The sequence below is a fragment of the Rhinichthys klamathensis genome, unplaced genomic scaffold (assembly GCF_029890125.1).
Source record: "Rhinichthys klamathensis goyatoka isolate OS25496 unplaced genomic scaffold, OSU_Roscu_1.1 h1tg000220l_1, whole genome shotgun sequence".
NCBI lineage: Eukaryota > Metazoa > Chordata > Actinopteri > Cypriniformes > Leuciscidae > Rhinichthys > Rhinichthys klamathensis.
In genome coordinates, this window is record NW_026606744.1 from 1,312,501 (window position 1) to 1,334,797 (window position 22,297).

The 22,297-nt window shown below is 41.9% G+C and overlaps 1 protein-coding gene across 2 annotated transcripts in view; it reads right to left on the reverse strand.

The window, feature by feature from the left end:
- Positions 1-22,297, reverse strand: part of abch1 (ATP-binding cassette, sub-family H, member 1) — a 33,150-nt gene that overhangs the window by 7,421 nt on the left and 3,432 nt on the right. For both annotated transcript variants that reach the window (XM_056264319.1, XM_056264320.1), the window contains exons 2-17: positions 18,886-19,025; positions 17,330-17,489; positions 17,054-17,208; positions 15,578-15,685; positions 7,635-7,728; positions 6,403-6,477; positions 6,134-6,305; positions 5,855-5,951; positions 5,593-5,761; positions 5,245-5,345; positions 3,892-3,962; positions 3,556-3,605; positions 3,417-3,473; positions 3,118-3,188; positions 2,905-2,993; positions 2,337-2,440 (exon numbers count right to left, since the gene is read on the reverse strand). In XM_056264319.1, the coding sequence (XP_056120294.1) occupies positions 2,337-2,440; positions 2,905-2,993; positions 3,118-3,188; positions 3,417-3,473; positions 3,556-3,605; positions 3,892-3,962; positions 5,245-5,345; positions 5,593-5,761; positions 5,855-5,951; positions 6,134-6,305; positions 6,403-6,477; positions 7,635-7,728; positions 15,578-15,685; positions 17,054-17,208; positions 17,330-17,489; positions 18,886-19,025 (1,713 nt within the window). The remainder of the gene's footprint in view (positions 1-2,336; positions 2,441-2,904; positions 2,994-3,117; positions 3,189-3,416; positions 3,474-3,555; positions 3,606-3,891; positions 3,963-5,244; positions 5,346-5,592; positions 5,762-5,854; positions 5,952-6,133; positions 6,306-6,402; positions 6,478-7,634; positions 7,729-15,577; positions 15,686-17,053; positions 17,209-17,329; positions 17,490-18,885; positions 19,026-22,297) is intronic.

Genomic DNA, 22,297 nt, shown 5'->3' on the forward strand with positions numbered 1-22,297 from the left:
ATATTTAACAATAGGTTGTTTTTAAAGAGTGTTTCAATATGATAGTGATCTGAACATACTGGCATGTTACAATCACAGAAATCTTAAGCAAGTGTGAAGAGTATCTTGTGTGAAGCTCTTAGCTCTTATTGGCTGATTTTACAGCACACGCTAGTCAGTGCAGCGTCCTCGTTACACATCAGAAATAGAATCTCTAATCTACAGCTGGGTCTGTTACCAAAGCAATCCCTTTGTTGCTGTGGTGGTCAAGCACAAATCACTAGATGCGAAGATGCGCATATTTATGACTCAGTCCCAGAGCTGTTTCTAAAATTTACAGAGCACAGGACAATTCACAGATCCCAAATCCCCCAGACAACAGCCCTGCTCAGTCCTCCTGATATGTTTGTGAACATCAACATGAGCACATAGAAGTCTCCAAAGCCTATAAGGTCAACACATCTGGAAGGATCTAGAATTTTAATGCATTTAAGGATTTAGCCATGTCAGTAAGTTCACTCTCAGGGGCGTTTCCTCTGAAGAGGCAAAGGAGGCAGTGCTGCTGCCTCCTCAAAAAATGTAATGAGAAATCAATCCATATTACAAAAATAAAAACACAAATGTGACATTAGAAAAACAAGTAGTTTATACACTTTTTAAAGTAATACTGTCCAACAGCGACACCCGCAGGTAAAGTTACAGCGGGAGTCTGTGTCTCTCTTGAGTTTGAACAGACCCCCTAAAGCGTGCGCTGGGTTAGGGATAATTGAGTATGAATGGAGGAAATTCATGAGAGAAGAGGTAATGCCTCCATCGCGGTAAGATTGGATATGATTGGTTCATGCGATAAATCCTGCCTCTTTTTTCATGCATCTTCCGCGTTCGTGAATTAGTCTGAATAAACAAAATGATGCGGTTAATGGGAAGACTAAATAAAAAATTAGTAAACAACTCACCCACTTAGATATCACCGCTTTATGTCATGTCAAAATCAAACTCGAAATGGCCTGAAAACATGATGATATTGAGCAATCTGCTTGGTGAAATTAAAGGTACATCGTCGTGTCTGTGACCAGTGTTTACTGAGCTTGATGACTGATGATCTGCAAATAAGTTGACTATTAAAAAGAACAGCTGGACATTAGTTCACAAATAATATATATTGTTTAAATTGTTATTCCCTTCAGTTATCATTTTGCAATAAACTTAAAAATTCTTAAAACACTAACTTGAGATCTATACTTGGTTAATGTTCTATAAATAGAACATTAATAACATTGTTAACATAAAAATACAAAATAGAATTGTGTTTGGTTTCTTTTTTTTTTATTTGCCTCCATTTCATTTTAACACCACTGATGCCACTGATATACACTACACATAATCTACCACTAAAAAGTTTGGGCTCAGTAAGATTTTTTTTGTTGTAATTAATACTTTATAAAAATGTATATTAAGTAAGGATACAATAAATTGATCAAAAGTGACAGTATCACTTTTATAGTATTTTGTACAAACAAATCTATATATCAAAATGCAGTTCTTTTGAACTTTGTTTTCAAAAATGAAAAAAAAAGTCAAACCCATTTTCTACAGGAATAATAATAACAAATGTTTTTGAGTACCAAATCAGCATATTAGTCTAATCTCTGAAGGATCAAGTGACATCATGTGAAAATTCAGCTCTGCCATCATAGGAATAAATTACATAAAAAAAGATTCATATAGAATAGTTTTTAAATTGCAGTATTTCACAATATTACTATTTTTACTGTATTTCTGACCAAATAAATGCAGCCTTTTCGAAGAGACTTCTTCCAAAACACATTTTAAAACAAAATCTTACTGACCCCTAATTATTAAACGTTAGTGTATATTTTTAATTATTTAGTTAATTAAAGGGGAAAAAAAGATAGCTTATTCTGGTAAAATAATATTTTTCAAAACTCAAGATGAGAGGATATGATTGGCTCTTTGAATTTGGATTAGGTTTTAGTTTGCTTTAGTCTTATGTAAAGACTTCAGAGTGGACTACAAGCCAACAGTCTATCTGGTGTTATGTCTCCTAAGTGTAGACTAGAAGGACGGCAAAGGCTGAGGGTGGCATTTGCGACAGGAATGTTAATATGTATGTGTTAGGATTAACTATAATTACCATTTCACTTTTAAACAGAAATAAACAACACACACACAGATTTAACACTACGTCTAATTTATACTGTATGCACACACACACACACACACACACACACACACACACACACACACACACACAGATCTTGAATCTTGAGACAGACATACATATATTAATGAGAGATAAACACGTAGCTGGCAAACACACATACATACACACTCACTTTGAAGACCAGCAGGATGAAGATCAGAAGAAGGATTATCTGAACACTGATGACAAATAGCTGTGAGAAGAGGTGTGCCAGCATGGTCTCCAGAGAACTTACACCTTTAGAGAAATAACCACACAGAAACATAAATACACAACATACATCCATGAAACACAAACCATATAAAATGCTCACCATGCGTGTTTAAAACTGCCTTTGCTGCTCTTGCTTTTATTTGCTGTGGGTGATCAGCTCCCCCTATTGGTAAATATCTGAAACTGCTCATTCATAACTCGATTGAGAGTAAGGGCTGAATTCAATAAAAATTATGGCAAACAAAAACACACCAAAAATTCTCATTCTGGAGGTTGGTTTGAAGTGCTAGTGGAGGAGACAATAGACTACTTCTTAATTTAAATACATGAGGCATAGTGCTTATTCACCTGGATTGCGGGTGGTTAGTAAATAAGGTTTTTGCACAGGTTTTTATGCTGAAATACTCAAAACAAGTGTCACAATTGTTTAGTGAATTCATCCCTAAGATGTTAAATGATGGCCATCTGTAGGATGTTAGCTGTCTCACCTGCCACCCAGCACCTGTCCAGCAGCCCCTCCTTTCTCTCTAACACAAAGGACAGAGCGGTCAACCCCACTGCCAGGTAAAATGTGATGCTGAAAAGAGAAAATAAAGTAGAGAAAGGTGACATTGTAAAGAGGTCTATCATGTTGCAGTAGTATTATCAGACACTGTAGTAATATTTATGTGTGCACATTAATGGTGTGTGTATATGTGCACCTCAAAACGGCCCCTGGAGTCACAAACGTTGTGAAATCGGTGTTCTCACTGCCATATATAGGTTTTTCAAACTATAACACCACATGAAACAAAAATAAGAAGGGCATTTTAAGAAAGAAAGACCAAAGAGATAAAAGAAAGGATCGAGTGATCAAAAGGGCAGATATAGGAAAACAGAGAAAGACAGGATGGAGAGAAATATAAGATATTACAAGTTTTATAGAAAAGATATTACAAAAATCATTAAATATATATATATATAAAAAAAAAGATTAAGAACATCATCGCTCTATACTCACTTTTATAGGGAAGGCCACCATGTAAGATAAACTCCCCAGCTTTGTCTCAATAAAAGCCTTTTGAAATAACAAGGAAATGAGTTTAGTGAATGATGGGCAAAAAAGCTTAAATGTAATTTTTTTAAACTTTTTTATTCACCCCGAAGGCCTCGTGGAGTTTTTTCTGTAGCATTAGGGCAATCTGTCGATCTGAAATGTAAAAAAATTGCTTAATTTTCTTGCCCAACTCAAACTGTTCTAATCATATCATTTAAAATAAAGCAAACTAGAAACATGCCAAATAAAAACATTCCCAATGATGGTCTTTTGAATCCAACTTCATGTACAAAGATGCATGCAAAATTCAGTATAAATGAGTTGAACTGACATCATGTAATTAAAGGCATAAAGGACACCCTCGTGTGGCAGAAGTGTGAGGTCACGTGAGTTCAAAAGCTGAATAATATTCATTGGACTAAAAATAAATAAAACTCACTAGTCAGATCCAGCCAAACATGCACGGATCCTCCCTCAATCACATCTCTGGAGACCCGGGGCTGCAACATCCTGCACACACACGCAAAAATAATAAGAAAAGCTTTAAATGTCATTTTACAAATTTGCATGTTATATTTGTAACAAGGGCAAAGTTTGTTTGTGACATTTAAATAGCTCCAGTCGGGACAGAGATGTACAAAAAATATCAGAGACACAGATAGACAGACTAAAACTGAAAGACAGGACGGACCTGCTTTTCTTCCCTTAAAAACACTGTTATTCACTCCTGCTGCCTCTCCCAACACTATTTTCATCAGTCTCTCTGGTACAGTCATTGTCACCTGACGCAACACCTTGTTTACATGAATGCTTGCGTTTTTTAGGCTGAAATGGACTTAATGACTGATGAGCTGATGAGGTAATGACTCAGAGAGGCCTGATGTTTCATGTCAGGGATGGGTCTAAATTTGCATGGAAGGACATATTATGTAACACCTTAAAGGGTTAGTTCACCCAAACATGAAAATTCTGTCAGTAATTACTCACCCTCATGTTGTTCCAACCCCGTAAGACTTTCGTTCATCTTCGGAACACAAATTAAGATATTTTTGATTAAATCTGAGAGCTGGATCACTCCTCCATAGGCTTCTAAGGGATTGAAACTTGCCGGCCCAGAAAAGTTATTAAAGACATCGTTAAAATAGTTCAAGTGACTACAGTGGCTGGGTGAACTATCCCTTTAAGAAGATGCAGATTTTTTTTTACCATGAGTTCATTTGAAGTCCTCTAATAAAGAAAAGTGTTGAGTAATACTAGTGTTTATTGATTAAAGTAAAAGTTATTAGTTCCTCAGCGAGATGATAGCGCTGATATTTCAATAATCATACACAAAGGTACTGGATTGATCAAGTCTAGGGGTAGTGTTAACAAATGATACAGTGTAAAAAAAATTATGTTTAATTTGCTACTTAAATTTGAACTGGTTATTTGCAATGAATTGGTCAAAAGAGTCAAATTGTCTGAATAGGTTTTTTTATTATAAATGTATAAGATCAAATGACAGCTTGCAAAAGTTAATATTAATATAAAAAAAATATGATGTAACTTCAATGTAGCAAGCTATCTTTGTTATCTAACTTGTAGTATAACTACAAAGGTTAGCTTTTAGTTTACCTTACCTAAGGAGTTTGTAGCTTAGCTAGTATCTTGCCCAACACTTTCTGTTTTTCATTTAGCACTTGCTAAAAACTAAGACTGCATATTGACTTGGAGAATATGCACCTTTTCGAATTTTACCACAAAAACAAAACACGTTCTTTCAGGTTTAACATTGCAAACTACTGGTGCTCACCTTTTGGTTAGATAGCTGGTGAAATTCTCCCCAAACTCTATGACACCCCAGTATTCCCCATTACGAATACCAGCAAAAGCTTCAGAATGAGACAATTTCACCTGCAGAAAGGAGAGAGGAAAACTGCAACACTGAAAATAAATGTACAGTTTTTCTCATGACTATTTATAAACTCGTTCATTTGTTGAGGTGAAATTGTAAGAGTCTGTATAATTTCTATCCTATTTTAGTGTCCTGAATTTGTGAGAGAAAAAAAAACTGATTTACTGTGTTAAATGTAGTCCTATACAATCTTGAAATGATGTCTTTCTTTGTAAATTTTGACCTTGAAAACAAATGTGTGCGTACCTGGTGGACACTTGTGTTGTCAAGAAAAGACAGCAATGTGGTACTGTAGGCACTGGGACTAGTTTCATTATTGACCACAGCCACGTCAATGCCTTTGGGGTCTCCACCAATACACAGGCACATCAGACAGATCTGAATTACCGGCAACAGGAACTGGAAACAGAGGGACCTGGGCACAAATCAGATGAATATACACAAATTACTGATTTGAGTTAAAAAAATTTGATTATCAATATCAATTTGATTATTAGAATATCATTACCCTGGCATTCTTCTCATTCGAACCATCGTCTTGATCATCAGCGCTGCAATGTTGCGCCATTTTGGTATGATGTGTCTGGCTCGCACTTTCCAGTCAGCTGCAAAGACACAAGAACATTTCAACTGCAAGCATCAGTTTCAATGGTGATCAATGCTATTCTAAATATGTAACCAGTGACATTTTTGTCAATCTTGTAAAAAAGTGGTTTCTGTTTCAGTTTTAGTTTAGCTTTTGCATGCAGTATTTTAGAGCAAGTGAACTTCTACCTCTTTGTTGTACCTTTATATTTAGGTATGTCTTCTGGTGTGCTCTTTCTCAGTATGGGCTCTCTGCTCTCATCTCTCATACTGTCTGGAGACGGGCTGTTGTCCAGCAGACGGCCCTGCAGACTCTGTCTGGAGTCCATCTGATCGAAGTCCTCACAAAGTTGCAAGAACGCACTCTCTAAAGTCTAATACACACACACAGATGCATTTCATAAGTTTGAATCATACCGAAACATAGTGCATGTACATGCATGTGAGGCATGTGTGTGTGTGTGTACTCACTGCTGCATTGTGTTGCTTCATAACAGCGTCTGGGGGACCTTCAGCTAACAATCGACCATTCCTCATCAAACCCACCTACCGAGAGAGAAACAGAGAGATTATAATAGTTCCTCTTTCATAGCTTAGAAGACTGTTTCTTTCAAGTACAAACTTTGTCTCAGATGATTTACTTACAAATTTCCTCAAGGAGGACAAGTGAGACAATTGCTGACAAAGCAGGACCACAGATATAAATTAATGTGGACAGCATAGCTTAGATGATTGTTGTAAGAATTTGATGAGAAATATTTGAGTTCATAGTGAGATCTCCAACTTGGCAAGCCTGATCACAGTTTATACTTTTCAGAGAATGAGAGAGACAAGACGCTAAAAAGAGAAAGGGGTGGGTCATGTTGTTATGTAAGGAATAGTTCTCATATTTAGGTTCTGAGTAGGTGTTACTTAGGACAAGTGAATATGTGAGTGTACTGTAAATAAGCATGTTACGATTGTGTCTTTGGTGTCTCTGTGTGTCATTTGTTGATGTGACAGATAAACAGGATGTAGCAACTGTCTGTCTGACGCTACACAGCCAGTATGGCATGACCTCAAGACAAACTGGTGAAACAACAAATTGAATGGAAATAAAATTAAACAGTAGTCAGGTGGCTTAAATCTTTGCAGATTCTTCTCCTAGAATGTGTTGTCTGATGTCTACCAGCGCTTTTTTGATGATATACATAGTAATCTCCCTGATTATTGCAAGAAATAGGTTTATCAGTGGTCTCAAAAAACAAACAGCATTATGAAACAGTCTAGTCAAAACGCTAACCAGCATTTAGTACAAATAAATATGTGCTAATTTAAAACATAAAAGCTCACCTGAACATTTTTACCAAAAGCTAGTTAAGGTTATGTAATAAGCCACAGTATAAAGTACATTTGGCAAATAAGCCATGACTATAATAAGGGATTACAGAAAGAAATCTGTATGAGTAATACTGACTGTTTCACACACACACACACACACACACACACACTTAAATCATGCACTTCTGTTCAATATCCTTCCATTTAAATTGAAATGTTTTAGGCCTTAGTGAAATTGCTAAAATTGGTTTGTCAATACTAATCAATTATATCAACACTTTATCACAGCATCATGTAGAGTGAGGTCCGAGAAGGTCCGTTTTAAGAGTTGGAGTGAATTCTGATACAGGTTTGTTGTAGGTCAGTTCAGGATGGTTTCTTACCGTATTGGCTTGTCTGGCCTCCTCAATGTAATGCGTTGTAATAATGACGGACACCTGTCCTCCTCTTACAATGTCTACCAGGTGCTGCCATATCCTGGAAAAGTGGAAAGTTTGTTGCATGAATTCAGTGCTTTAAAAAAAAAAAAAAAACGGGACTTCTGTCTTTATGAGATTTACATGTCTGCATTTGGCAGATGCTTTTATCCAAAGAAACCATTCATGCATATACTTTTTATCAGTACGCACATTCTCTGAGAATCAAACGAATCCACAAAGCTAACACAGGTGAGATTTGAACTAAATTCAAATTCCTTTAAGAGCATTATGCCATTATAAAATATGCCATGATTTAAACTACAGTTCAAAGGTTTGAGGTTGGTATGTTTAAAAAAAAAAAAAACATTTTATTCAGCAACGCCACATTAAATTGGTCAAAAGTGACATTCATAATTTTACAAAAGATTTTGATTTTAAATAAATGCTGTTATTTGAAACGAAATGCATCATGTTTTCCAAAAAACATTAAGCAGTATGACGGTTCTCTTTCATAGGTTCACTCAACGCTGCGGAAAGCGCAGTGGGATATCCTCTGGATGTGCCGATTGTCTGAAGCCCTATAGAATCACGCCAATCCATTGGCTGATGGCGCTCGCGCAAAGCTGGCTCCGCCCCGACGCTCTTACGTCGTAGCATGATGTACGCGCGCGCGCCATCTTCTCCTCAGATTTTTCTGCCTTCACGAAGCGGTCACATCTCGCCCTTCGTGCGGTTTTTCTGAGCCCGAATTCTTCAATTCAACTTCAGCTTTCGTCTCGACACTTCAGCGACTGGTATAAGTGGAACTCTGTTCTCCTTACAGTGAAGTGTCATGGATTATCGACGCTGCTCTCCGCCATGCGTTCGTTTCATCTCGAACGACGACCCTCACAGTAAGTGTGTTAAATGTATGGGTTTTTCGCATGCGCGTGAGGCTGTATTAGGATTGTCGAAATGTAAATTTTGTGACAATCTCCTTCTCAAAACCCTCCGCTCTAGACTCGCGGTTTTTGAGAAGGAGACATTCGTTTCCCCCCGTCGCGCTCCCGAGACTGCTGAGGCCTCTCGTGGATCCGCGGCCTGGGGTTCGGATGTTGAGCTCGAGGATATTGAGTATGAGCAGACGGGCCTCGCCCTTTCTCTCCCTCCCTCTCCCGAGCACGCACGCGGCGCGGTTGAATTCGCGCATGATTATTTATGTCCCAGCCCGGGAGCCCGCGAATCGGTTTCTTTCGGTCTGGATGACGTTATTTACACTGCAGCCTCCGACTCCGAGGATTTCGGGCCTGCTCTGGCTGATGACGTTATCCCGCCTAGCGGCCAGGACGCGCGGCCTACTCCGGCCTACACTGAGCTTATTGAGGTGCTGTCGCGCGCTACAGAGAAGCTCTCTATTGACTGGCCTGATGAGCCCCGCGAGTCTCAATCGTCCAAACTCGACGAGAGGTTCCTACGTGGCCCTAATTCTAGGCCAGAACGAAGAAAGCTGCCCTTTTTCAGCGATCTGCATCACGAGATCTCCAGATCCTGGAAGCAGCCATTCTCCGCACGCCTAACTAATGCGGCAGCCGCTGACTTCACCAACCTTGTTGGTTTTGTGGAGCAGGGTTATTCCGCTATTCCAGCGGTCGAGGACACGCTGGCTAACCACCTCGCCCCGTCGTCTGCACCGTCTTGGAAGGCGCGTCCCCTTCTTCCTTCCAAGGCTTGTAGGACTACTTCCTCCCTTATTGGGAAGTCTTACATGGCGGCTGGTCAGGCAGGCATGGCCCTGCATACCATGGCCATCCTTCAAGCCTACCAAGCGGACGTCTTGAAGGACATGGATGAAGGAGAGGGACTGACGCCCGAAGCTGTCAAAGAGCTTCGCAAAGCCACAGATCTGGCCCTAAGAGCCACCAAGCACACTGCTCGGGCTGTAGGTCGCTCTATGGCGGGCTCGGTTGCTGCAGAGCGCCACCTCTGGTTGAATCTCACGGAGATCCGAGACAAGGATAAGAGTTTCCTCCTGGATGCCCCTATCTCCCACTCAGGTCTTTTCGGGGAGGCGGTCAACACGGTGGTTGACAAGTTCCGCGCCGCTAAGTCTCAGTCGGCCGCGTTCAGGCAGTTTATGCCCAGGAGGGTCAGAGGGCCCAGTGACTCCAACCCTCCCCCTTCTCAAACCCGAGAACGCTCTGCTCATAGGGCTGAGTTCCCTACTAGCAGGAGTGACCCGGCTCGCCACCCACCAACTACTGTCTGGGGAGCCCGAGGTCGTCCATTTCCTCGCCAGCGCCCTCACAAGCGCCTTCAGCTGAAGCGGTCCAACAAATCGGCCGCTCCAGCCTCCTCGAGCCGTTCCTGACCCGCAGGGCAGGAAGAGGAGAGCCTCATCAGATCTACGAGGTTGGGACAGACCGCGCAAGCGTTTCTGCCCTCCTCCAGCCGGCTCTCCTCATCCGACCCTGTCACCTTCGCCACCCAGCGTGTTTCGAAGTGCAGGTCCTGTTTCACTCTCTTCACCCAGTCCGGCGCAGGAGGAAGGAGACGCATCTTGCTTTCTCCCCTCGCTCCCGGTGCACGTTACACCCGCCAATCGCTTCCTCAGAGGCACAGTTCTTTTTCCTCTGGAGCAGGCGGACCCAGTTACTTCTATCCAGGTGGTGGTACCCCCCAATACGTGTCAGGACGCCAAGCGCTCTCCTCCACGGTCAACCGCGCCTCCCCATGGAAACCAGCGCGACACCCTACCTCAGGTATGTCCCTTGCACTGCAACACTCCTCTGCCTCTATCACATTTCGTTCAAGAATGGGAGCGTTTACCAGGGGTATCGCCTTGGATCCTTCGCACAGTTCGGCTCGGCTACACGCTTCAGTTTTGTCGCAACCCCCCCTGCTTCAACGGGGTCTTTCCTACTGTAGTCGACAGCGCCGCTCAGGCTTCTGTACTACAGCAGGAGATTTCATCCCTTCTGCTGAAGGGGGCGATAGAAGAGATTCCTTCGGGGGAAGTCGAACAGGGCTTCTACAGCCGTTACTTCCTGGTCCCGAAGAAGGGGGGCGGCCTGCGGCCGATACTAGATCTTCGCCGGTTGAATTTCTCTCTTTACAAAGGAAAATTCAAAATGTTGACGCTGAAGGCCATCATATCTCATATCCGGCGGGGGGACTGGTTCGTGACGGTAGACCTCAAGGATGCTTATTTCCACATCCAGGTCGTACGGCGACACAGGAAGTTCCTCAGGTTCGCCTTTGGAGGGAAAGCGTACCAGTACAGGGTCCTCCCCTTTGGCCTCGCTCTAGCGCCAAGGACGTTCACAAAGTGTATGGATGCTGCTCTGGCCCCGCTGCGGCTCCAGGGCATCCATATACTCAACTACCTGGACGATTGGCTCCTTTTAGCCCACTCCAGAGAGTTGGTGACTCACCACAGGGACATTGTCCTCCGTCATATTCAGTCTCTCGGTTTGAGGCTGAATACGGAGAAGAGCGTTCTTACTCCAGCTCAGAACACGGTTTTCTTGGGGGTATGCATGGACTCCGTTCTTATGCAGGCCCGTTTGGCTCCTGCACGGATTTCCAGTCTGGTGACATGTCTGTCCCGTTTCGCACTAGGCCAGCATGTTTCCGTGAGCACCTGCCGCAGACTTCTGGGCCTTATGGCCGCGGCCTCCCCTGTGCTACCTCTGGGGCTGCTCCACATGAGACCTTTTCTGTGGTGGATGAAGCTCTCAGGGGCTCGGCCCACGGGGCCAGCCTTTCGCCTATTGAAGGTGTCGCGCAGTTGCTTTCGCGCCCTGTCAATCTGGCGGGACCCCCTCTTCCTTCAGAAAGGAGTCGGTATGGGTGCGGTATTCCGTCGCCAGATGGTTACGACGGATGCCTCTCTGACCGGCTGGGGAGCGGTTTTCGAGGGCAGGCCAGCGTGTGGGGTTTGGACTGGCGAGACCCTCTCGTGGCACATAAACAGCTTGGAGCTGAGGGCTGTCTTCCTGGCTCTTTGCCACTTTCTCCCTTTCCTCGAAGGACACCATGTCATTGTCAGAACGGACAATATGGCAGTAGTGTCCCATGTAAACAGACAGGGGGGTTCACGATCGCGTACCCTAGACAGGCATGCGCGTCACCTTCTCCTGTGGTCCCAGGACAAGTTCCTCTCTCTGAGAGCAGTTCATGTCCCAGGGATTCTGAACCTCGCAGCAGATTTTCTGTCGAGGCAGAAGCTCAGGTCTGGGGAATGGATGTTGAACCGCCAGTCGGTGGCCCTGATCTGGGAGGTGTTCGGAAAAGCGGAAGTGGACCTCTTTGCATCTCAGGAGTCGTCCCAATGCCCGCTTTGGTTCTCTCTGAGCCCTCCAGCTCCATTGGGGATAGATGCGTTCGCCCACCCTTGGCCGATGCAGAAACTCTATGCCTTCCCGCCCATCAAGCTGATCCAGGCGGTTCTGTCCAGAGTGAGGGAGAGCGGAGTCCGCCTCCTTCTGGTAGCCCCATTCTGGCCGTCCCAGCCATGGTTTTCGGAGCTGATCCCTCTGTTGGAATCCTCCCCCTGGGAGATACCGGTCAGGGAGGACCTGCTTTCCCAGCTTCAGGGCAGGATATGGCATCCTCGCCCCGACATTTGGAAGCTGTACGTTTGGCCTATCAGAGGCCGTTAGCTTTAAGCTTTGATCTCCCAACCGACGTTCAGGAGACTATTGCGAATGCTAGAGCCCCTTCGACGAGGAGGCTATATTCCTCCAAGTGGAGGGTGTTCGAGGCGTGGTGCTTAGCACATGATAGGAACCCAGTTAGCTGCCCAGTAGGCTCAGTGCTGGAATTCCTGCAGGAAAAGTTTGCTTCCGGAGCGGCCGCTACCACTCTCAGAGTGTATGTCGCAGCTATTGCTGCTCATAGAGAATCGGATGAGATTCCCTTGGGGAAACTGAGGTTAGTTTCGGCCTTCATGCGTGGGGTTAGGCGCCTGAAACCGGCTCGCCCCCCTAGTGTTCCCTCGTGGGACCTGTCAGTCGTCCTGGAGGGTTTGACAGAGGCTCCCTTCGAGCCCTTGGAGTCAGCTCCTGAGCGGATTCTGACTCTTAAGGTTGCTCTTTTGTTAGCTTTATCTTCACTGAAGCGGATAGGGGATTTGCAGGCTCTCTCTATTAGTGAGTCATGCTTGGACTTCGCTCCTGGCCTGGTTAGGGTTACCTTGAGGCCGAGGTCGGGGTATGTACCCAAGGTTCTTTCCACGGCGTTCCGCTCTCAGGTTGTTAACCTTAATGCTTTCCACCCTCCTCCTTTTGCCTCTGAGGAAGAAAGGAAACTTAACTTGCTCTGCCCGGTCCGTTCTTTGAAGTTGTATGTAGATCGCTCAAGCGGTTGGAGGAAATCAAACCAGCTCTTGGTATGTTTTGGTGCTGGCCGCCGCGGGCTTGCAGCATCAAAGCAGAGGATTTCCCACTGGGTAACGGACGCTATTTCGCTGGCTTATGAGGTGCGTGGTTTGCCTTCACCTCTTAGCATCAGAGCGCATTCCACCAGAAGTGTGGCTTCCTCTCAAGCTCTCTTTAGAGGGGCCCTCTTGGAAGACATTTGTGTGGCGGCAGGTTGGTCCTCTCCGCACACCTTTGTGAGGTTCTATAATTTGGATCTTGACATGACTCCAGGTTCCCAGGTTCTATCTGCTTGAACCTATCATGGTTGTTCTTATTTGGTCTGGTACCGGTTATGGCAGCGCTTAGCTTGGCGAGTTTGGTATTTCGTTCCCACTGCGCTTTCCGCAGCGTTGAGTGAACCTATGAAAGAGAACGTCTCTGGTTACTTACGTAACCTATGTTCTCTGAATAGGGAACGAGACGCTGCGTTCGCTGCCAAGCTCCTCGCGCTGCCGACAGTTTTTCTTTTCGGCAGAGAAATCTGAGGAGAAGATGGCGCGCGCGCGTACATCATGCTACGACGTAAGAGCGTCGGGGCGGAGCCAGCTTTGCGCGAGCGCCATCAGCCAATGGATTGGCGTGATTCTATAGGGCTTCAGACAATCGGCACATCCAGAGGATATCCCACTGCGCTTTCCGCAGCGTCTCGTTCCCTATTCAGAGAACATAGGTTACGTAAGTAACCAGAGACGTTTTCAACACTGATAATAATAATAATAATAAATGTTTCTAGATTAGCATATTATAATTATTTTCGAAGGATCATGTGACACTGAAGACTGGAGTAATGATGCTGAAAATTCAGCTTTGCCATCACAGGAATAAATTGCATTTTAAGAAAATATTAAAACAGAAAACTTTTATTTTAAATTGTAATAATGTTTTACAATATTACTGTTTTTACTGTATTATTTTAATCAAATAAATACAGCCTTAGTGAGCATTAATAGACTTCTTTCAAAAACATAAAAAAAAAATCCTACAGAACCATAAACTTTTAAACTGTTTTTTTTTAGCTACCACAAAGATAAAAAGATAAAAATGTTTGGGTTTAGTTTGCAATAATAAATTGTAAAACAACAATGCTGGTGTGCATGTTACTCATGGGCTCATGCCTAGAAAAGGTGTTATGACAATGTTATGTTGTATTGATGTATACTGGCTGCCTAGGGAGGGGGATGTTTGGGGATTGTTCTATTGTTATTTCAAAATCGAAAGAAGGAACATGTAATGTTCCATGTTTTAAAATGTGTTGCTTTATTCCTTCAATAAAAAAAAAATTACCAACCCCAAACTTTTGAACGGTAGAGCATATGTAGTAAATTAAGGCTCTTAGCGCAGTACACAATGCATAGGTTAGTATTTTACAAAGCAAAGCTCCCCAAAATGGTTGCAGGCTTAGACAGGCTTGGCCCATAGTCTGTTGTGTAAGAGGATTTCAGCAGGGTTCAACCGAGTCCCACCGAAGCATGTGTGATCTCAGCATAACATTTAACCAATTTATCTTCAAAACTAAATACAACAATATAGAAAATATGTTTAATTTGATGTCAGCTTTTCTAATCAATAAAACATTCTAATTAATAAAGCCACTGATATCACATTCAGGGGGCTGCGGTTGAATATATTAAATGTTTTTAGTAGTTTTCATTACACACCTGGATCTATGTTCTACACAGTAATTGCGGCATCATATTAACCATGCAAGAATGTGACACAGTGACCCTCTTTTTACCCATCCTTCCTTTGAGGCTACTGCTCCTTCTGTACTTCCTTTTGTTCATGAATTACTCAAACTCAAGACTAAATGGGGATTGTCTGAGAACTTACAGCATAAAGCTCCTTTTCTTGAAAAGTTTATAATGAGTTATAATGGTTTGGAATCTTGAACCTATACATTGCAGGATAATCCTAGGTACGATCAAACAAAATCATGCAAAAGAGTCAACTGGGATTTGTTTGCCAAGCATTGTGAAAGGTCTTCATACTACAAATGCACTGAGGCAAGCCTTTAAAATATTTCTTGAATAATTATAATATTTAAAAAATGAGCAACTGAAGAAATTAAGGAATGACCTTCAGGGTGTGAAGGTCTAGGTTTTATTCTCCTGCAGTGGAACAACAGATACTGGGAAAGCCTTTAATATAATAGGAATGCCAAGAGGAATGGCACAGGTATACATGCAAGCTAAAATGTTGCGTTGAAATGTCTGAGAGAGAGAGAAAGAGAGAGAGAGAGAGAGAGAGAGAGAGAGAGAGAGAGAGAGAGAGAGAGAGAGAGAGAGAGATCAGAAGAAAGGAGTGGTACAGTATAATAACGTCAGAGTCATGTTTTTAGAATGCAGTACAAGATTCATTCACAACACAAACACACACACACACACGTAAGAGACAGACTGGTAGTGCTGGTAGTTCAACGAGTGCATTGGAGAGTTAGTAAAGGGGATAGGAAGAAGCTGTGGAAGATAAAGATGGATGAATACTGGGATAAAGGTATGTAGTGCATACTTGGCCCGCAGAACAGGGTCCACTCCCACAGTGGGCTCATCCAGGATGAGAAGTTGTGGGTTCTGAAGCAAAGCAGCTCCAAGCGAAACACGCCGGCGCTGGCCTCCACTGAACAAAGTGAATAAAAATATATGTAAGTGATCAGTTATGAATTGTCATCAAAAAAACTAAAATAAATGTTGTAGACGTTAAAAAACAACATTGCAGACACCTGTACTTGTTTACAATAAAAAGTATTTTTCTATGAGCTGTAATTTATAGTAAAAATTTAAAGAAATTAAAAGAAATTGCATAAGTAAAAAAATAATACATAAAAGAATTTGTATTAAAAAAATAAAAATAAAAAAGTAGTACAAAAAAGAACAGGTTGCAATAAAATATAAGCAATAACAAAAACTATAAAATATAAAGTCATAAAGTGTTCTATTCTCATGAATTGATTGACGCTCCCTCGTTTTCCTTGAACCAGATGGAGTAGTGGACTCTGAATGGTGTTCAGTCCAAATGCAAAAGCAAGTTTTATAAACAATATTTGGCACAGGAAATGCTTCTTATTGCTAACACATTGAGCAGCCAACTATTACACTAAAAGGCTATAAATTAACATTAATAAATTAAATAAATTAAACGATAATTAGCAAATCACAAGACATCGCAAGACCTACCAGAACTCCACCTTAACTAACCAGACCTGTCAAAGAGAAACTGACTTTGACAAACTAGTGTGATCTCTAAGAACTTCAGTTCCATTGTCTTGCTTTTCAGATGGATGAACCCTGCATAGAGCCAGCTCATTGCTATGAAAACAAAACCAGACAGACCTCATCCAGAGGACAACACCGAACTAATGCTGCACATCACTCTGCCTTAGTGAAAGACAATCTCCTCTGTGTAGATAGGAACTTTCTTTTTGAAATAATGTTAATAATGATAAACCTTATTTCCTCCAAACAGTGGACACACAAGTCACAAATAGCACAGAGGAATTAATTCATCTTTCACTTCATCTGCCAACATCTGTGTCAGATATCTATAAATGTCAACAAACACGCATTAAACAAGTGTAGTGTAGATTCATTCAGCTGTAATTGCCCATATAATACCAACTGTAGTCACATGACCATTTGACCCTTATAAGACCCCTATTTTACCAAATGTTTTGAATGCATGATGTAATTTGGCAAGCTCTTTTGAGAACGTTGCTGTCAACAAAGACTCAACCTCATTATGTTTCAAACCCATTCATTCCAACCCCAAAATATAATTGTATTTTTTCTGTGAAACACAAAACTTAAATTTCTTTCTGTTTCTCATGCTAAGCTATTGTAACACTTCAGAATAATACTCACACGGGTTTGGTACGACATGCAGAAAAATGTACACAATTTTCATTTTTAAGTGAGCAATGACTATCCCTCTGATAAAAGTAATAAAAAAAACATTGCAACAATCATTGAATAGCACAAGTCATTCTACCTGAGATTTCTCACAAGGCTGTCTTTCTGCGGCAGGTCTAAGAAGTCGATGAGGAAATTGATCCTGGCTTCTGTGTCTTTAGATGAAAGGCCATGAATTCGACCATAAAACCATAGTGTGTTGTTGATAGTGAACTCATTGTATAGAGCTATGTCCTGAAGGCAGATAGAATGAAAAAACAGAAAGAGAAAAATATATGAGACTCAAGAGGACTCACTTGTTAGAATAATCATACACTAGGTTTTGCGGGCACACCAGTCTCTCCTTATCTCTCACCTGTGGCATGTATCCCACCATCCTTCCTGGCACTTCATGTCCTGGGAAAGCTGGTGGTTTCCCCAGCACTGAGATATGACCATGAGAGATCTTTAGAGTTCCCACAATGCATTTCAACAGCGTAGTCTTCCCACAGCCACTTGGCCCCAGCAGCCCATAACTAAAAACGGGGGGGACATCACATGTAAAGAACATGTCATTCCTCCACAGAACATTAAGTATGATAAGTAATTCCAATCCTTTAGGCACCAATACGTAGGTCAAAATATATAATAGCGGGGGTTAATACGATTTTAAAGTGAAGACATACAATGTTACAAACGTTTTCTATTTCAAATAAATGCTTTTTGAAATTTCTATTCAATAAAGAATCCTGCAAAAAATATATTAGTTACCATAAAAATAACATGCAGTACAGCAGTTTTCAACATTGATAATGCCGTAATAAGAAATGTTTCTTGAGCACCAAATCAGCATATTAGAATGATTATTAGAGGATCATGTGACATGAGACTGATGCTGAAAATTCAGCTTTGCCATCACAGGGATAAATTACATTTTAAAATATATTCAAATACTCAAAAATAGTTATTTTAAATGAAACAACTAAGTACTGTAAAAATAATTACTGTAATAAATTACTATATTTCTATTTCACAATGTGACTGTTTTACCGCATTTTTGTCCAAATAAATGCAGGCTTTACTTTCGAAAAAAAAAAAAAGAAAGAAAATGACAGGCTCCAAACATTTGACATCTGAAATAAAGTTAGAAACAAGCAACAAAATTACAGACTCATATGCTCAAAAGACACGTGGGTGATACAGATGTCTGTGAGAGGATTTAGGAATAGGAAGTGAGAAATGTTAAAATAAGACACAGAAATCAAGCCGAGAGCAGCAAAAGGTCTACTAGCTTTTCAGTACACTCCACCATCAAAACAAGACTAGAGCTATAATTAAAATAATTACAACTTTTCTTTCTCTAAAATCTCATTCAAACTACTGTCTGCCAGGCCGGTCACAATGTTTTGAATGGAATTTCGGGAAGATGCAGTTTTACAAACCTAATTTGATCCACTTCCGTTCCGACAGCCAGCTAAATATATCAATCATTGTTGCAAGGAAACAACACTTGCGCAATATTTTAAAACAAAGCTCTGATAAGACTTATCAGCACTGCAGTAGATCATAACCAGATGATAAGAGGACAGATACTCAGACTAAGTCAGATAAGGCGATCAATAACTTTTGATATATAGAGCAAACAAAAGAAAGTTCAAGCTGCCACTGCAGTAGCATCGCAGCATTACATTCACAGATCGAAGACCAGGTTATAGATTCTCCACTCCCCAAGTATAGAGTATTTAAGAGTTTTGTTGTATTACTATTGCAGAACGCCTAATGGACGAGGCAGTGGAGACATATTAATGCATGTATGTGACATGTTCATGTGAATATCATGTCAGCATATGGGCATGTTTTCCTGCATAAAATGTGAACATGCAAGATCGGTGTAACCGGAAGACATTTAGAAAGAGAATATACTGGACTCACATTTGGCCCTGAGGTACTGCCAGGTTGAGATTGTTGAGGACTTTAAGTTTCCCATATGAGCGACACACATCCCGACAGTGGATTGCAGCGCTGCAACTCCCGGCCTCCAAGTCAGTCTTCATAGTACCGCTCTCCAAACTCTACATATAAACAGAAGAAAATGAGCTCAAAATAAATATTTTGACAAAACAACATGTAGCCAAAACAACTTTAAAAAAATGAAAGCACAAAGTAATCAGGAGATGATTCACATTTGCTACAAATACAGCATTGACCAAAAGTGTAAAATGAAATATCTTTTTTCTGTTGTCTATAACAGTGGTTCTCAACTGGTTTGGTCTTGGGACTCATATTTTCCCATGACCATTAAGCCACGACCCAATTTTTTATTTGAAATTTTTTTAATTCTCAAAGAAAGTGTTTATTTGTTTCATTTCTCATATCTTTTTAGATAACTTGTATCAATCTCAGACAAGTTTGTTAAGTATTTTTGCCAGGTCTTCTTAGGTAAATAGAAAACCTTCTTAAATTGGTTGTTCCACATTATTAAGCAAGTCACAGTTCTCATGCAATATGGGGAGGAAGAAAGATCTTTCTGAAGATGAAAAGCATGAAATAAAGTTGTATTTCAGACTAACCAAATCTCACAAAGAGAAATATTAACAGTCAGAGTAGAAATACATGAAGACTCATTTTTAAATAGTTGTATTCATTGACGAATGCTGTGCTGCAATGGATGATCTAGATCAGGGGTGTTCAATCCTGCTCCTGGAGGGCCACTGTCCTCCAAAGTTTAGCTCCAACCCCAATTAAACACACCTGAACCAACTAATCCAAGGTCTTAGGCATAATAGAAACTTCAGGCAGGTGTGCAGTTGAGATGATTTGGGCTGGAATATTGAGATGAAAGGTCCCTTTAGGGTCTCTAAGGGTGTCAACATGAATTCGGCAAGATATGTTGAGTTCATAACTGATTATTTTACCATTTTATGCTATGGTATAAAAAGAAGGATTGTCCCTTCTGATATGAAACGATTTTCATGCAAGACAACACATTCATGCTGCAAAAAACACCACAGCAATAAAACTGTTTGAAAATACATTTCTACACCCACTGTAAACGTTTCTCTTTGTGAGCTTTTACTCTTTTACTCCAGAGACACCAGCGACTTTAAATACCTGTTTGCTGCTCAACAGTGGCTTTTTATAGCTGCCCTTTTAAGACAATTAATTTGTTTGACAGAAACTTCCCTTAATACGCCTTTATCTGAGTTCTGCTGTGTTCTCAATCACTAAGAAATCTTTTGACAGTTCGACAATCTCTATTCAGTTTTCGCAAAATATTAGTTGTTTTCATGCCTTTTGCAAGACATATCCTCCCCATATTGCATGAGAATTGTGACTAGCTTAATAATGTGGAACAACTCCTTTAAGTAGGTTTTCGAAATAGATATGAGATATCTAGATACGATAAATAAAACAAACAAACTCTTTCTTTGAAAAACTAAAATCTGAATGTTTATTGTACAAAAATCTAGTAATATGCATCACGGTTTCATTGTGTCTTAATTTTGGTTTAGTTTTCAATGTCTGTTAGTTTGCTTCTCTTTGTTAGACAGACTATTTAGTATTTACTTACCTGCCTGACTTTGCTGTGATTTATTTCCGTCACCTGAAACCTTTTCCTCGTGTATTGGAAGTGGTGTTTACCTGCATAACTACCTGTTGGAGGACTTGGTTCACAATCAAGTTCAGTTAAGATTCTGTTTGACCCCTTTGTTTCCCTTTACAATTTTCGGATGCTGTAAAGTCAGAGATTTATAAAGACTCTCTGTTTAAAAGAAGAACTGCTGTACATGTATATACTTACAGCTATCCTAATGTTTTAGATTCATGTGTTGTGGATTTCCTCATTCTTTAATTATCCTGTGAAAAGGAGAATACCTGCCTGCTTGTGCTCCTATGTGTTTTTTAAGTTGATTCAGTAATAAAGCTCCCGCAACTAGGTTCTAACAATCTCCTGAGATTGGTGTGTTACAGATAGACACGACTGTCAACATGAACACAGCAGGAGTCGAAGCAGTTCCGTGCTCCATATTCCAGAACAGCTGGGATATCGAATCACATGGAGTTCCATCAATACTGCCATCTAACTCCCTGGGATGATCAACAACTGATGTATTTGTTTTTGTAGTGGTTTGGACCTACACTTCACCTCGTGGATATCTGGACATGGTGCTGGGGATGAGTGCATCTTCCTTTACCATTGGTGAAGTGTTTGAGGACAACAATCCCAGTCTGACAGCAGTACAACCTGAAAGCAGTACAATGCTCCCAATTTAGGTCTTTCCTTCCAGAATCACCAGTTTCATTATTCTCCTGTCCATCCATTCTTCCTGTCATAGAGTCCATTCTTGTCAAAGAACCGCCAGTCTCCAGCCATCATGGCCGCCACGCCAGAGTCTCCTACTATTGCCCAATCCAGGAAAGCAGCATCTAATAGTACGGATCTGTCATCTAAATTAGTAGACCCCCCAATTATGTCAGCACAGGCGGCAATGAAGAAGGTTTCCACACTTTCGAGTCCCCCCCTAGGGACTAGCCTAGAAGTCCTCTCCCGAGTCTCTCCAGAGTCCGCTCCAGTCCCTGAACACAGTCCAGAATCCGCTCCAGTCCCTGAACACAGTCCAGAGTCCGCTCCAGTCCCTGAAGACAGTCCAGAGTCCGCTCCAGTCCCTGAAGACAGTCCAGAGTCCGCTCCAGTCCCTGAAGACAGTCCAGAGTCCGCTCCAGTCCCTGAAGACAGTCCAGAGTCCGCTCCAGTCCCTGAACACAGTCCAGAGTCCGCTCCAGTCCCTGAAGACAGTCCAGAGTCCGCTCCAGTCCCTGAAGACAGTCCAGAGTCCGCTCCAGTCCCTGAACACAGTCCAGAGTCCGCTCCAGTCCCTGAACATAGTCCAGAGTCCGCTCCAGTCCCTGAATACAGTCCAGAGTCCGCTCCAGTCCCTGAACATAGTCCAGAATCCGCTCCAGTCCCTGAACACAGTCCAGAGTCCGCTCCAGTCCCTGAAGACAGTCCAGAGTCCGCTCCAGTCCCTGAAGACAGTCCAGAATCCGCTCCAGTCCCTGAACACAGTCCAGAGTCCGCTCCAGTCCCTGAAGACAGTCCAGAGTCCGCTCCAGTCCCTGAAGACAGTCCAGAGTCCGCTCCAGTCCCTGAAGACAGTCCAGAGTCCGCTCCAGTCCCTGAAGACAGTCCAGAGTCCGCTCCAGTCCCTGAAGACAGTCCAGAGTCCGCTCCAGTCCCTGAAGACAGTCCAGAGTCCGCTCCAGTCCCTGAACACAGTCCAGACTCCGCTCCAGTCCCTGAAGACAGTCCAGAGTCCGCTCCAGTCCCTGAACACAGTCCAGA